This window comes from Trichosurus vulpecula, chromosome 9 (assembly GCF_011100635.1).
Source record: "Trichosurus vulpecula isolate mTriVul1 chromosome 9, mTriVul1.pri, whole genome shotgun sequence".
Classification (NCBI taxonomy): Eukaryota; Metazoa; Chordata; class Mammalia; order Diprotodontia; family Phalangeridae; genus Trichosurus; species Trichosurus vulpecula.
In genome coordinates, this window is record NC_050581.1 from 69,748,023 (window position 1) to 69,763,388 (window position 15,366).

Genomic DNA, 15,366 nt, shown 5'->3' on the forward strand with positions numbered 1-15,366 from the left:
CCCACCCCAGTTCAGGCTCACATCGCCTCTACCTGGAATAGTACAATGGCCTTTGATTCCAGTCTCCCTTCTCCAGTTCATCTTCTCCCCGGCTGCCGAATTGATCATTCTAAAGCACAGCTCTGATCATGTCATACCCCAATCAAGAAGTCTCACTGCTTCTCAGATAAAATGTTTGGAACTTAAAGAAGGTAAATCTTGCTCTAAGTCAATCACATTCTACTCCCCACCGCATCCTCTGTTCTCCAGCCAAAGGGCCTTACATAATACTCTATCTCTTGCCTCCAGGCCTTTTTAGAAGCCACTCCTCAGGCCTGGAAAGATCACCTTTCCTACTTCAACCTCTAGCACTGCTCCTGATTCTCCTTGTTAATACTGTGTGTGTGTGTCCTGTATTTACTCACCTGTGAACACTGTGTATCTTCAAAGTCTCTTCTTGAGAGAAGAGACGATTTCATTTTTGTATTTACATCCCTAAATTAAGCCTCAACAGGACCCAACCCATTCACTGATAAATGCTTAGTGACTGCCTGACTGAACTACTCCACCTCTTTGTAAAGATTTTGGCCTGTAATTCTCAACCACCTTCATGTTCATTTTAAGGCTTATACGCAGGAGAGCTCCACGTCAAACAGCCAAATGTTCCACAATATTCTTCTCTTTCTGGCCTTTGGGCACATGATGAAAACAACTCCTTTATGGGTCTTACGGGCGAGCCTATTTGCCATTCTTCTACTCTGTCTCCCGTTCTTATTTCTGGCTAAAACATTCCAAATTATGCGGTTCAGTGTCTGCAGTGACATTATCAATTTACTGATAGACTATTTCACAGCTTAGCCCTCCACAGCTCTTTTCCCACTATTGTCACTGTTGAAACAGTGTTTGTTTTGGTCATTTTGTTTAGTGGGATGCCATGACCAAAGAATTAATCACCTCACCTTATAGGAGCCTCTTTGTACTTAGCTGGGCTGTTTCTTGGCAGACATAATCTGTCCCTGAGATTGTACCGAAAGCCTTGGTAGATTCTGCCAGACCTTGGTATGGCCCTAGGTCACTCCTACAGCATGATGAGATGTCAAAGTAAAATTTCTGTGGAGGCACTTCCAGATAAATACTAAAAGGCTGAAACAAGCAGTACAAAAAACCATTTAGGAAGAAGAATCTTGCTGCCAACTATTAAGGTTCAATCTTTTGACAAGAAACCATTATTCACTCCATACTCTTCAAAGTTTCCCAAATCACTGTCCCTGCAGAGTTTCAGAGGGACCACAAAAACAAAAGTTAAAAAGCCTCAAAAACTGGTCTCGTAGATACATGCATCCAATGGGTCTATGTAGAGTGAGCCACTTAACTCCTACAGTCTCCAGACTGTAATCCCACCCTTCTAGTCTTTTAAAAGCTGACCTACATTTATGGCAGAGTACAGCTGGAAGACTATGAAGAACCACTGACTGGTGACATTGCCTTTAATAACACAGGCCTACCCTAACCCATTTTCTCTGACTCATATGAATTTTTTTTGGCACAAATATGAAGCTGAGTGAATCATTAGGGTGACAGTTTTTCCCATAGGAACAAAGTAATAAACAGGTGATCGACTGAATAATGTTATAGCAAAGTTTTGTTAAATTATGGTGGAGTTTGGCTATAATGTTGACCAAGGACAGGGCAGTATCATGTGGGCATCTACTTATTCTAAATGGGAAGGTCATAAGAGAACCGGGGAGAGAAAGAGGAAAATGAAGAAAAAAGTGAAATAAAAGACATTAAAAGCAAAATGTCAACTTACAAGGGCAGAATATTAAAGATTCCCAAGTTACATCCAATAAAATGTGCCTTTGACTCACCAGGGTCAGTTCTATCTAAGGCTTCCAACAAAGTACTCACATTTGCTCATTTTAATGTGGTATGGTCTTAACATAATATAAATCAGGGTAACTCTCTCTTCCTCTTAAGAAGTGTAGTAAAAACGAGAAACCAGGCTCTTGCATGTCTTAACAAGTTCCATAGGCCACACTGGTGATGTCAGAGGCACTTACCTGAACACATTAAAAGACAATTGTTGTCCTACGACAATTAGGAAGGGCCGGGCCCAATGCCCTGAACTCTGTACAGCACTGTCATAATGCGTACGTGACTGTTCTTATGCCAACTGGGTTAACATTATTTGGCCACCAAACAAAATAGCAACATTCCACACCACCATGAAGAGCAAATTTAATTATGAAAGAATATGCTGGAAAGGCCTCTTAGAGTGGTATTCCTTATAGAAATTAAGCCTTCAATTTTAAAATAAACATCACTGACCACAATCACCTTTACATAGCCCTCTCCCTATTAAGGGTTATGATGAGAGGACCTACAAGCAGACAGGGGAAGGAAAAAAGTTACTTAAATGTAGTCATTACCAAAAGTGTCATTGCTACATAACAGAAATGGGAATAGAACCACAGCCTCTTACTCCAGGGAAAGTAAACTCAACTATTTTTTTTTTAAATTTTAAAAAAAAAAGGTAACTGGCAAATACCAATATAAGATCCCAGAGAAGAAGAAAAGACCTGGAGATCTGTACAATCTGGCTGTAAAAACTGCTGTACTTAGCACAATCAGAGCTTTATAACACTTTTAAGTTGGCAGCATATGCAAATCGATGCTACACGAAACAATTAACATATACCTTTAAGCCAACCTCTCTCCCCTCCCACCAAAGCAATCTGTGTACAATATACAGCAGGTGGCCAATCTGTTTTATAGCCTTTGAGCTCTGAGCACACTCTTTGGGAAAGACAATTTGTGTTTTGTTGTGGCTGTATTTTTTTTTAAATCAAGCAGAGTTAAAGACAATCGTTTGTGGTATATATGTCAGAGTGTATTGATGAATGTCTACATTTCTGATGTTTAAAATCCAAACGTTTATAGTACATCTACTAATTATGTTGATGGTATAGAGAGAAAAGGCCCATGAGTTAGTGAAAACAATTCCGAAAAAAAATCATTAAAAAAATTTTTTTCCCCAAGGCAAATTGCCCAACAGAATAAATCAACATTAAAGTTCCTTCCTAAATGAACTTGAGTTCCCTGGTGTCACACAAGCAGTGAAAATTTACACTGGTACTCATGGGCAGGAACTCACGACCATAAAAGCCTATACTAAAGCAAAGATTCAGTTAGAACTTTCTGTGAATCTATCCATAATATTTTTCTGGGAATCTACGAAAGCATAAATACGATTACACCCTGGAGTATGTGGGGGATGGCGTGGGGGAGGGTGGAGAGGTGCCTCAGGTAAATTTGGAGGGGGAAAGGAGAGTTGTTTGTACTCTGCTATTTTTTTTGGCCCCACCCTTGTCATGAAAATTAGTCTTCTGCCTGACTGTTCACTGTAAAAAAAAATAAACAAAGCAAGCCAAAAGGAAAGAAAATCTGCAAAATGAAACAAATCCCTGGAAAACCCCAAATGGTAATTTTTAAAGCTAACATTATGTAGGGGGGACCTTAGCTTGAAAATTCCTTGTCACAATGCAAAAAGATCCCCTTGTCCTGAATGTCACTGCCTTTTGCCAGAGTAGATTGTTTTTATTTATTTCTTTTAAAAGGACTAAGAAGACAACAAACACAATAAAATAAAATGTTAAAAAAATTAACTGAGAATATTGTCTCTTTTTTCCCTCTTACTCAAACCTCTAGGATGGTAAAGGCAAAGTCATTTAAATCATTTCCTTAGTAATACAAGTAATATTTAAATAGATTTAATAGTGCTGCTCCAAACCAATGAATTATGAGTTTAAAACCTATTAAAATGTAATGTTTTTTTCCTGAGCTGAGGGGAGAGAGATTTAAATCCACTGAATTTTAATATTTCAGCTTGAGCTGCAGGAGGTAGAGAAAGTCCAAATGAACTATTCCATCAGCACCATTCAAGCATGAACATTTTAATCAGTTTTACTTCCTTGGAGTTCTCTAACACAGTTTACGCTGTCATTCTGAAAGCACTTAACACAGAGAGTGTGAAAAACCACCAAGGCTTGTTATTGCCTTCACAATTGATGGCAAATAATTTTGCAGACTTCCTATCATTAAAATGTCACTGCTAAAAATTGAGGTTCAGCATTTCTTGTGCTAAACTGCATTTCTCTTGAACACCATCACATACCTGTTCTTAAGAGTTGGGTTTCTTTCTCTTTTTTGGGGGGGAGGGCACATTTCTCTCTCCTCTCAGAGATAAATGGGCAAAAAAAAGGCCCAAAAGGAACCCACATTTTTCTCTATCATAAGTCAAACATTTTCCTTGTCAATGTTCATGTTAAAGCAACATGGTTTTTAAAATGGTACGTCTTTTGGTGAAATTCTTATGTGGTTTTAAGCTGTCTCTCACATTAAGCAAAACCGTATTCACAGCAGCATGTGCTGATTATCTAGTGTAATGGATTAAAAAAACATTTTAAGATAGTCAGATGACTCAATTTAATAATACAGGAAATGAAAACATCATTTCTAATTAGATCATATTACTGATTTAAAACTACAATTTGTGTGTTGTTCCAACAGAGTGATCTTGCAGAGACTCTAATTTAAAAACACAGTAGCTAGTAGGACACAGGACAGCCCAAGCCAGATGTACATACATTCTCTGCCCCAATATGAAAAACATAAGGGGCAGGGGGAAACATCATCATAAAAGTAGAATAAGGCCAATTCAAAATAAAGCACAAAATATTAGTCACTGGAAACAAATCTTAATAGATATTTCCTGGAGTTTTTTCTCCTTATAAGTAAAAGCTAGATGATATTTGGCTTGTTTCAATCTATCCACAATTTTAAACTGAACATGACCTGTGAAAGAAATCATTATAACTAGTGTCTCGTTCCATTAAACACAACTAGCGTATTGTCAGGAGGACAAGCAGTCTCTCCAGGTTCCAGGCTCACTCCAGTATTCGGCATTTAAACTGCATGGATCACTGACTGGGTTCATTTACCAATGAAGGTAGAATAATATTGCAGAGCAAAAACGGTGCTTCATCAGATTTCATTAAATCTGAGTACATTTATGCTTATATGGGATGGTGTGCAGACAGTGCTGAAAAGATATGTGCTTTTTCCTCCAAGTACATATGTCCTCACATCTTGGATTAACCCTTTGTAATTCCTTTTATTTACTAAGTACTACATATATTCTTATAGGGAGATAAAAATCATGCCAAATTATCCTTACACACTTTCTAGCAGAAGATCAAACATTACCACTCAAAAAAGAAATTTAATATATAAAGAGAGAAGTACACCCAGCTAGACTAGGAGGCTCACTTAAAATTCCAGTGTTACAAAGAAAAGGTACATGACACACTAGAAATAATAAAGCTTTAAGACACAAAACAGCACAATTAACAACCACCTCAATAAACTCACAAGTTCATTTTAATTAGGCCCCAGTTTGTTGCACACTAACCCAGATTTATTTCAGTTTCTTTATTCTTTTCTTCCAGAATGGTCTGATTCCATGATTTGTGTTCCACTTTCTGTTTGTGTGCAAACACCTCAAATTTCCCACGAGGTCCGTAACTATAACACATGCTGCTCTGATAACCTGTTACTACTCAACTAGGTCATTTCTCAAGTAAAATTGGGGAGGGGGGAAGTGTTAGATTAAATTAGCTTTATTTTAAGAGATAATCCACAGACAATATGTCCGCCAGAAATACTGTTATAAACTATACATATCAAAGAATTTCATACCTAGACAAGACAAACTGCCACTTCATGTAAAACTAAAATATTGGAAAATGGGGTAAATGTATGCAGGTATGTATACATGTATGTATATGTATGGAAGGAGGGAGAGAGAAAGTGATAAGGAGAAGGGAATTATATCTCACTTTTTATTTCTACTTTTATCTATTTTTTTAACACAACAGGCAACATGAAAATAACCTACATGCATAATTTGGTAAACAAGTAATCAATTATCCAGAAAAATACCCCAGAAATTATTACCACCACCCCCATCCCCCAAAAAAACTGAAAAGAAAAAGAAACAAAATCAGAAAAAGCAACCACTATGGCCTGACCCACACAGGTTCTACATTTTAGTGTTCAACAAAGAGTGAACCCAAAGTTCAAAGTAATCCAGTAACCTCCCACATGTGCAATCACAAATCAATAGCTGACATTATAGTGGGCTCGCTACATCCCTTCTGATCCACGTGGCATTTGGTAATGAATATCTAAACAGCACCCACACACATGCAAACATACTACTTATCTATAGATATATTTTTTAAAATCCAACCTTAACAACTTGCTTTACTGAAATAATGCAAATAGAAGACTGTAGTTTGGAGTTAGGTAATGAAAACTAATTGGGAAATGTATTCATCTCCCCCCTCTTCCTCACTGGAGCGTAAAAGACATACAACAAATGTTATTCATGACTCTACATGATTCGCTCGGATTCATCCCCTTCTTTCTAAGGGGCACTTCAGAGGAAATAAAGGTTACTCTTTTCCATTTATATCTTCTAATTGACTACTAGTACTTCCTTGTGGTCAGAGGGACAGAAAATAGAGTTAGAAATAGCCTATTAAAAACGAGCTACAATCCCGCCACTGCTCCACCGCTGTCAGCAGTGATCAGAGAGTTCTGATTTCCTTGTTAAAAGACAGAGGCATAATGGAAGCAGTATCTTCACTTCAGATTGATTATTCTGCAACCCTTATCCACATCTTCACTCAGCAATTTGAATTTTAATGAAAGTAAATGGAATAATTAGCATTTCAAAGTGTGTTTGATACACTGAATAAAAAAGGAAAAGACTTTTGTGTATAATCTATACACAAAAGAAAAAGTAATGGGGAGGGGGCAGAAAAAGGAAAGTACACTTGTTGTGTCTTCATTAGGATAACTTAAAAAACTGCTAGCATCAGCTGTGTAACTACACATGTGAATAATGTGCTATGAAGCTATAACTCCGCATCTTAGGTGGTTTGGAGACTCCCAAGTTGTCTTTTGCCTTTTTTGTATCCCCAGAGCTTAGCACAGTGCCTGGCAAGGAGTAGGAACTCAATAAATTTTTACTGACTGATTACTTTCACTTTTTCTGGAGGCACTATCCAAGCCATAGAGTCTTACAGGACTTTTAGGAAACTCTAAGACCGACATTTAAAGTAAGTATTCCAATAATGCAGTAAATAATTTCTCAAACAGGTGGAGACATTTTTCCATGCCTTCAGGGGAGGAGAGTGTTTACTTACTTGAAAAATTCACCAAAAGTCAAAAAATGCCTTTAAAGTAATATATACATATATATATGTGTGTGTGTCTCTCTGTGTATATATATATATATATATGTATGTATGTGTACATATTATTTTAAAGGCATTGCATATATCTCTGCATATGTCAGTTTAACAAGATTATAAGCCATACTCTTCTGTATATTGGTTACAGAAGCTGACTTTACACATGAAGTAAAGTTCCTAAGATAAGAGTAGGAATCTGTTCTTGGAGAAGAAAAGTATAAAAATATACATTTACTCTATTCACTTCATTGGTGAGAATGTGATCAAAAATTTCTGGTATAGCAATCAAATTTATGAGGTTTACGTCAATAATTGCACTTTGTTGTCCACCACTTTTGCCCATCTAATGGAACCAAATTGAAAATGAGAGCTAATTACAAACACTATTAGAGCTAAAACAGAAAGACCACATACCCCAATGATTGCGTTCAGTTCTGCCATGGTCACTTGCTTGGCACGTTCCACAGCCTGCACCACTTGTTGCTGGTGCTATAAATGAAGATCAGAAACAGAATAAAATTATTTGTTTTCTAGTCAGTCAAGTATAGCTTTTTTTCCTATGATGTTTTCTAACTTCAATCACATGCAGGGCTCAAAGTCAGGAGTCCCCTGGTTTCCAAAATATGCACACATAGAAAGGTATGTTTATGTGTAGGTGTCCGTAAAGTTGAACAGAAAAACATTTTGAGTATTTCTAAGAACTATAATATGTTCTTCCTTTCCCCCCAAAACAATTAATCTGTTACATATTAATAGAAGCGAAGAATCAGGTGTGTTTTGGACAAGTATGTGGTCTATACAAAAACAAAAATAAAAAAGACTGCCTAGCTTCTCCCCAAAAATCAGGATGCTAAATCCATTAAAAAAAAAAAAACTTTTCAGAAAAGAATATGTTTTCTAGAGGTACTTTTGAGAAGGGATGTCCTTTTCAATGTCTAAGAATAGATACTGGAGGGAGGCACAGAAATGAAAAGTCACATTGCTTTTGAAAATGTTCGTTTTATCACATATTTAAAAGAGACGTGTATGATTTGTGATACTGTAGCTTATATTTTAGAGTAGTGTCATATTTTATTTAAATATGGTTTAAAAGTTTAAAAATCTACAAGTACTTGAATGACTTTTTTCATTAAAAAAAAAAAACCTAACAAAAATTTCCCAAAGGGCATTAGTGCTAGATAGTACAGGAAAATTCCTTTGTCCTTGAGATCCTGGACAAAGTAGAAAAAATTATAAACTACTTTGAGCAACAACTCAAGTCAAAAGTTTTGTAGATGTGGCATAGAGGTGGCAAAATTTAATGGTATGAAAGTCTGTACAGCGAGGTATGAGATAGTGGCATATGTATATATAGTTATGTTTGCATCAACACTTGGCTCTAATATAAAACGCATTTTCAAATTAATATATACAATAAAATACTGCTTGTTAAGTATCTATAGAGTGTTACTTGGAATAAGGTATATAAGGAGCCCATTCGAGGAAGTTTAATTAACAAGTAGGAAAAGGCCTGGGTTATGCAGAGTTTTACCTATATGGTGATCTCATTCTATGAATCCCAAGGACAGAATAGCAGGGTTCCATTTTATTTTCTAACAGAAGTCCTAACTATAGTTTAACATAGGATCATCATCATGAGAAGGTGGTCATTTTCTGGGTAACAGGAAAGCTATAAAGAATCCTGGGCTGAAACTCTCTTCTTAGAAATCAATCAGGCAAGTAGCCAACTTCGATTATTAATTTCAAGTTAAATAGCTAACACGTATCCTTAAATCTGGACAATGTACATAATCCATCAATTATCCTAGTGTGTAACATTCCCCCTTCTAGACTCCTGCCCATAATTCCACTAAATTAAATATATATTCATTCAACTTAGGCACCAAGACCACCATCCCTATTCCTCCTTCTTAACAGAAAGGTAAACACACATTCACGACTAGATGAAAAAATGAAGTTCCAGTACTCATTTTTCAACTTTAATATCTGTGTTTTCACCAGCATGATCTCACTTTATAAAGGTCACAAGCCCCACACATTATTAGACAGCCCATGAATTGCTACGATCAAAAACTGTTAACACCCGGTAGCCAACTTTCTGGTGATAAAGGCTCTCCAAACTTAGTCTGTTCTTCGGCCACAAGCCATTACTAGATCCATGGTTAAAATATCTCCATTTTGATAGGACTGGCCAGAGTTTAGTGGTCAGAATCAATGCCACACCATGACCAGGTATCAGAGTAGGCCCTTACTGGAAAACTTGCTGGGTAAATTTAAAATCTTAACCTTGAATCATGTATCTTAACATGTATTAACATTAACATGTATCTTAATGTAGGAATTTTCCCTTCAGATCAAGGCTGTAAGAAAGCAATTCTAGGGGCAGCTGGGTGGCACAGTGAGTAGAGCCCTGGAGTCAGGAGGGCCCGAGTCCAAAACCGGCCTCAGACACTTGACACACTTACTAGTAGCTGTGTGACCTTAGGCAAGTCACTTGATCCCAACTGCCCTGCCTTCCCCCTCCAAAAAAAAAAAAGAAAAAAGAAAAAAAAATAAAAAAAAAAAGCAATTCTGAAGGCTAACACAACTGACCAGAACTTCTCTACTTTCCACAATTCCCCTATTTCCTAATGAAACCTGTGCCCACATAGAGCAAGGTAAGATATGTTTCCCTAAGGGGAAAATGCCACATGATTAAAACAGCTAAGAAACAGAAGCTGAGGTCAGAAGACAGTCATGTAAACTAGAGGGGTCAATGAAGACTCAACTGTCTGCCTTGAAACAAGAAATGACCACTGAAGACATATGGAACTAAAAACTAAAAAGCCCAACCTATTTATTTTTCACAAATACATATTACCATACCACTCCTATTTTATACCAAACATTCATGGAAGGTGACATGAGACACAGATGTAGTAAATGGCATGAAAACCCATCAATAGAGAGACCACCTCTGCCACGAAGCACACAGAGAGAACTCTGGGCTCTGCTTCTCAAAAACAAGGAAAGGAAAAACCAATGCCTCAGCCTCCTTAGACTTCACTCTGGTACGGCAACTGTATGGTAACACAAGAAGAACCAAGGGACAAGCCATAAAGCAGCAGATGCTGCTAAAAGAAGTTCGTGAGAGATCAAATTAACAATGAAAGTCTTGAGTTTGGCATCCTGCTGAAGGCAATGACCTATAGACTAATGTAATATATTCTAAACTGGGCCTGTGTTTGAAAATGTCCTTCCTCATTGGCTATTCTCACCTACTAGTCACTGAACATACTGTATTGACGTACTCCAGAGTTGGAAGGGATCTGAGAAGTAATCTAGTCCAATCTCTACCCAAGGCGTCCATCTTTCTACAACCTGTGTTTTACTATAAACACTCATCTGGAACATTTGCTGTGCCACTGCAGTTTGGAATATAAGCTCTCAAGGTAGAGAATATGTCTTCTTTATATTGTAAACAGGAGAGAAAACACACTTAAGAGTGATCACTCAGACACACGATCACATTCCACCAAAGACCGTAGAGTTGTGAGGGGTAAAAGAATAAAAACCACAACTCAGGACAGGAAGAAAAGAAACATAAGCCATAAAAGAGGGGGACCAAAAAATGGTGCCTAAAAAGAACCTTAAAAAGGCTCACATAAATTTATACATGAAAATATTGTCCCTGCTGTTTCCTTTTCATGGATTGTCCACAGTCAATTGAGCTTCCTTTCGAGTTAAAAAAAAATAATTCTTTAATGCAGAATTAGCAATTCCTTTTTGCTTTTCCTCAAAACTAAGATCATTTCCTAATACTTTAGTGGGGCCCTTTCACTTTTATTCCTCCTTCTCCAAATGTTTCTCTCCTCCCACTTTACCATACTTCTTATTTCCTCTCTGATGACCTCCTTTATCCAGTTTACCTCATCAAAAGCGGCTGATGGCCTACTCAAAGAGCAGTCTGTGAAACAACGGGTACTAGACATCATTTCTTATTACTCAGTGGGACATGAACTTTTGTTTGCACTTCTACCAAGCATAATAGAGGAAAACACAGCTGAGGGATGATAGCCATAGCCCAAACAAGGCCAGGGTGAAAAGGGTGACCTCTGAAAGGAACTTCTGAGAGAACCAAATACGCCCATTTATTGGTTTTTCCCCCTGCATGAAATCATGAAACATATACCCTCCAGCACAAAGGAATTAGAAATGCAAGGCTAAGTGGCCAATAAAGTGAGAGCCTAATGCCATTCAAGGAGCACTTAAGAGCTCCTACTATGTGCATCACTGTGCTAGGAGCTTATGTTCCACTGCTATGATAAATAATAAGTAAACAAAGCAAACAGCAGAGAGAGAGAGAGTTTAGGACTTGTTTACTTTCCTCCCTCAATTCCTCCATCATTACTGCAGGACAACTGAGGTTTAGGTTTGTCTCTAAAGGCCTGGTATGATGAAAAGGCTGGACTCAAAGTTAAGAGAATCACGCACTGAACAAAACTGTAAAATTCAGTCATTTTTAAGCACCCATTAGATGCAAGTTGTGGTAAGCACTAGGGACATGGATTCTTCAAGTACTTACTTGCCTTCAAGGAACTTACAGTCCAATGGGGGCATAAGACAAGTATAGAAGTATGATGCAAAAAGGGGTCTAAATAAAGTGTTCTTAGAAACAGATGAGGAGGGAAGAGATAACTTGGAGCTAAGAAACTGAAAGAAGACTCAGTGGAAGAAGTACTGGAGATAGACCGTGAAGGAATTCAATAAACAATGCAGACAGACTGCATCCCATGTACGGTAAACAGCAATGAGAATGCAGAAAAGGAAAAAAGAAATTGGTGAACAACTGGTCGTATAGTTTAGTTGCAATGTGAAATGTATAAAAGAGCTGAATTTAAAAAAGCTAGAAAAGGTAGTTTGGAGTAAATTGAGGGGAGGAGGGAAGAGGAGAAGGAGCTGCATTGCCCAACTGGAACTTGCCAGTTGGGTCCCCAGTAGGGTCAACTTGGACTACTCACAGGTTATCGTTTGTCCTTCAGTCTTGAAGAGGACTTTGACATCAGGAAGCCTGATGCCAAGTAAACTGGATTTAAGTGTGGGAAGGCTATACAAAGTTCCCAACCTCACTTTGTCCTCCAAAGCCATCTGGGTCCAGTAGCAAGATATAGATCAGGATGACTAGAGATGCACCCCCCCCCCGCCCCACCCCATCAGAAAGCATGCATATAGAAAGGAAGACTACTTTTTAAAAGTTTGGTTTATCCAGACTAAGAGGAAATTTCATAAATATGCACATGGTTCCAGGGCAACCATATGTGGGATATGCCTGCAATTCCTTTATAAGCTCCCTGTATGACCTAGATATGGCCAAGCACACACAGCAAGTGTTCAAAGAGCCTTGCTGACTGATTTCTACCTACTTAGTCTTAATTTGCCAATCTTAATTTGCTAATCTTCATTCTCCCCCCATGATCTCTTCAAAAGCGAAAGAACCTTAAATACCTATCTTTATCAATAATAATCTAATTGCCATTTTCCAAATAAAACAGAAGATGAGATCAGCCAATTTCCTAAATAAGCAGTTATCTCTGAACATCCTATACCACAGGTGGGAAGCCTGCAGCCTCGAGGCCACACCTGGCCTTCTAGGTCCTTGGGTGTAGCCTTCTGACTGAGTCCAAGTTTTACAGAACAAATCCTTTTATTAAGGGATTTTTTATTATCTGTGAAGTCCAGATTCAGTCAAAGGGCCACACTTGAGGACCTGGAGGGCCACCTGTGGCCTTAAGGCTGCAGGTTCCCCACCCCGGCCTACACCATCCATATACCTGCTGAATACAGAGATACAAGCTATCATTTATGCCTCTGGAAGAAAGGTCACCACCATACCCCAGAATGCATCTCCTCTCCGAGACAACCAGAAGGCTACATACATATGCGGGTGCAGAGTAAGAACTTGGTAACATTTGTTGTTCGGTTGATCTGACCACTCAGAAATTCTTCAACTGCTACAGCCCAGGCCACATGTCACCACACAGCTCAGCACCAAACATCCAAGTTAAACTAAAATGACTCATTAATGTATCAATTCAATGATAGCCAAAGGATACAGCCAGTGATGGGGGAGGGGGGAGAGACACTTTTTAAAATGAGCTGTTAAGCCAAAGGTTGTCAGCACAAATTAGATTCCAAAACTCTCTTTAAAAAAAACAAAAAGTTGGAGGTGGGAAGAAGAGGCAGACTCACAGAAGGCCCCACACTCATGTGGATTTCTGCATTACCCATTTTAAAACTGCTCTTAAGTGTAGGGGCATAATATGACACACAAAGGCCTGCCTATAAAATGTCTAACATCTATGTGCCATGTGATCCTTAAAAGAGATCCTTAATAAATGACACTGGTCCTTAATAAATATTATATGAAGATCACTGGTGTCAGTGACACAATACACTCATCAAAGAGGATCTCTAGTGATTTCAACCAAGATCTTCTTTATCAAAATGTGTTATCACAAGCCATTGATTCCTCACAACAAATTCCTTAACAAGCAATAACAGTAAACTAACCTGGTGCTATTCAGAGGCAAATGCACCACCAAGAGTGCATGGAACCGCTGCATTTTGTTCATTTTTCCCCTAAGGCACAATTGTGAAAGTGACTGATTACATTTTTCAGCTTCCATTTTGCAATTATACTATACATGCAAAATACAGTACAGAGCAATCTGATACTGTATTAACCTAGATGTTCAAATAAATAGTGTTTTAGGAGGCAATGGTATTTCATAAACCACCAACAATCCATTCTCCATTACAGGAGGAAACAAATTTATGATATTCAAAACAAAAAACCTCATGTCCCCATGTCTCCCAAGTATTTGTACTAATAAATAAATGTGTGTATATCTATCTCTATCTATTTCTATATCTATATAGATATATAACTTGCCTCAAAATGATCTCTTGAAGTAGGAATTAATGCCATTTTACAGGTCAAAAAACTGAGGCTCATTAACGTTAAATGACTTGCTCCTGGTCACACCCCTAGAGGCAGAACACGAACCTAGTGAAAGATGGCCCAAGTCCAGTATTCTATCCACCATATCACTTTCTCTCAACACATTACCATACAATTAAAAACCTACAATCAGTTAGATACTATACAGTTATCTACTTTTTTTTTCACAGTTTCTACACAGGAATAGCCACATTACCAACTGGAAGAATTCTAGAGAAATACACAATTACTTATTAGAAAAAAATGATGCCGTACTAAAAGCCTTATACTCTACTCAAGACTAAATCTGCACATTTGATAAGACTTGCTTGGAATTTTTTTTCCCCCTTCTCACCTGGTCATTTCTACCTTCAGAACATCTCACACATATCCTCTTCTCTACACTGATACAACTGCCACTCTGGTGCAGGCTCTCAACACCTCACACCTGGACTACTGAAAACAGCCTTCTAGTTGGTCACCTGATATCAAAGTCACTCTCCACTCCAGCCCAACCTCTACTCAACCTCAATTAACCCTAGTGGCTCCCTATTACCTCCTGGATCAAATATAAAGTCCTCTGCTTGGCTTTTGAAGCCCTTCACAAACTGGCTCCTTGCTATCTTTCCAGTGTTCTTCTACCCTACTCCCTCTTTCCATGTACTCTGTCTGCCATCTAGCTACATTGGCCTATCTGCTGCTCCTTCCACTGAACACTACATCTCCCTACTCCATGTCTTTTTGTTGGCAGACTACTATATCTGGAAAGCTTTCCATACTCATCTCATTCCAATGAAAGACTATTGTGCCATAAGAAATAATGAAGGAGAAGGTTTCAGAGAAACCTGAGAAGATTTATATGAACTGATGCAGAATGAAGTAAGCAGAACCAGGAGAACTATTTACACTAGAACAAGAACACTGTAAACACAATTTTGAAAGACTTAAGAACTCTGATCAATACGACGACTAGCCACAATTCTGGAGGATAAATAATGAAGCGTTGCTTTGCTTTTTTAAACACAGCCAATATGTGAATTTGCTTTGCTTGACCGTGTGTGTGTGTGTGTGTGTGTTTTGTTTCTCAAT

The 15,366-nt window shown here is 38.1% G+C and overlaps 1 protein-coding gene across 4 annotated transcripts in view; it reads right to left on the reverse strand.

Annotated features, from left to right (window-relative positions):
• LOC118831324 (transducin-like enhancer protein 4) overlaps positions 1-15,366 on the reverse strand; it is a 154,563-nt gene that overhangs the window by 91,819 nt on the left and 47,378 nt on the right. For all 4 annotated transcript variants that reach the window (XR_005009135.1, XM_036738616.1, XM_036738617.1 and 1 more), the window contains exon 6: positions 7,713-7,787. Coding sequence is in view for 3 of the 4 variants with exons in the window: in XM_036738616.1 (XP_036594511.1) it covers positions 7,713-7,787 (75 nt within the window). In the remaining variant the exon portion in view is untranslated. The remainder of the gene's footprint in view (positions 1-7,712; positions 7,788-15,366) is intronic.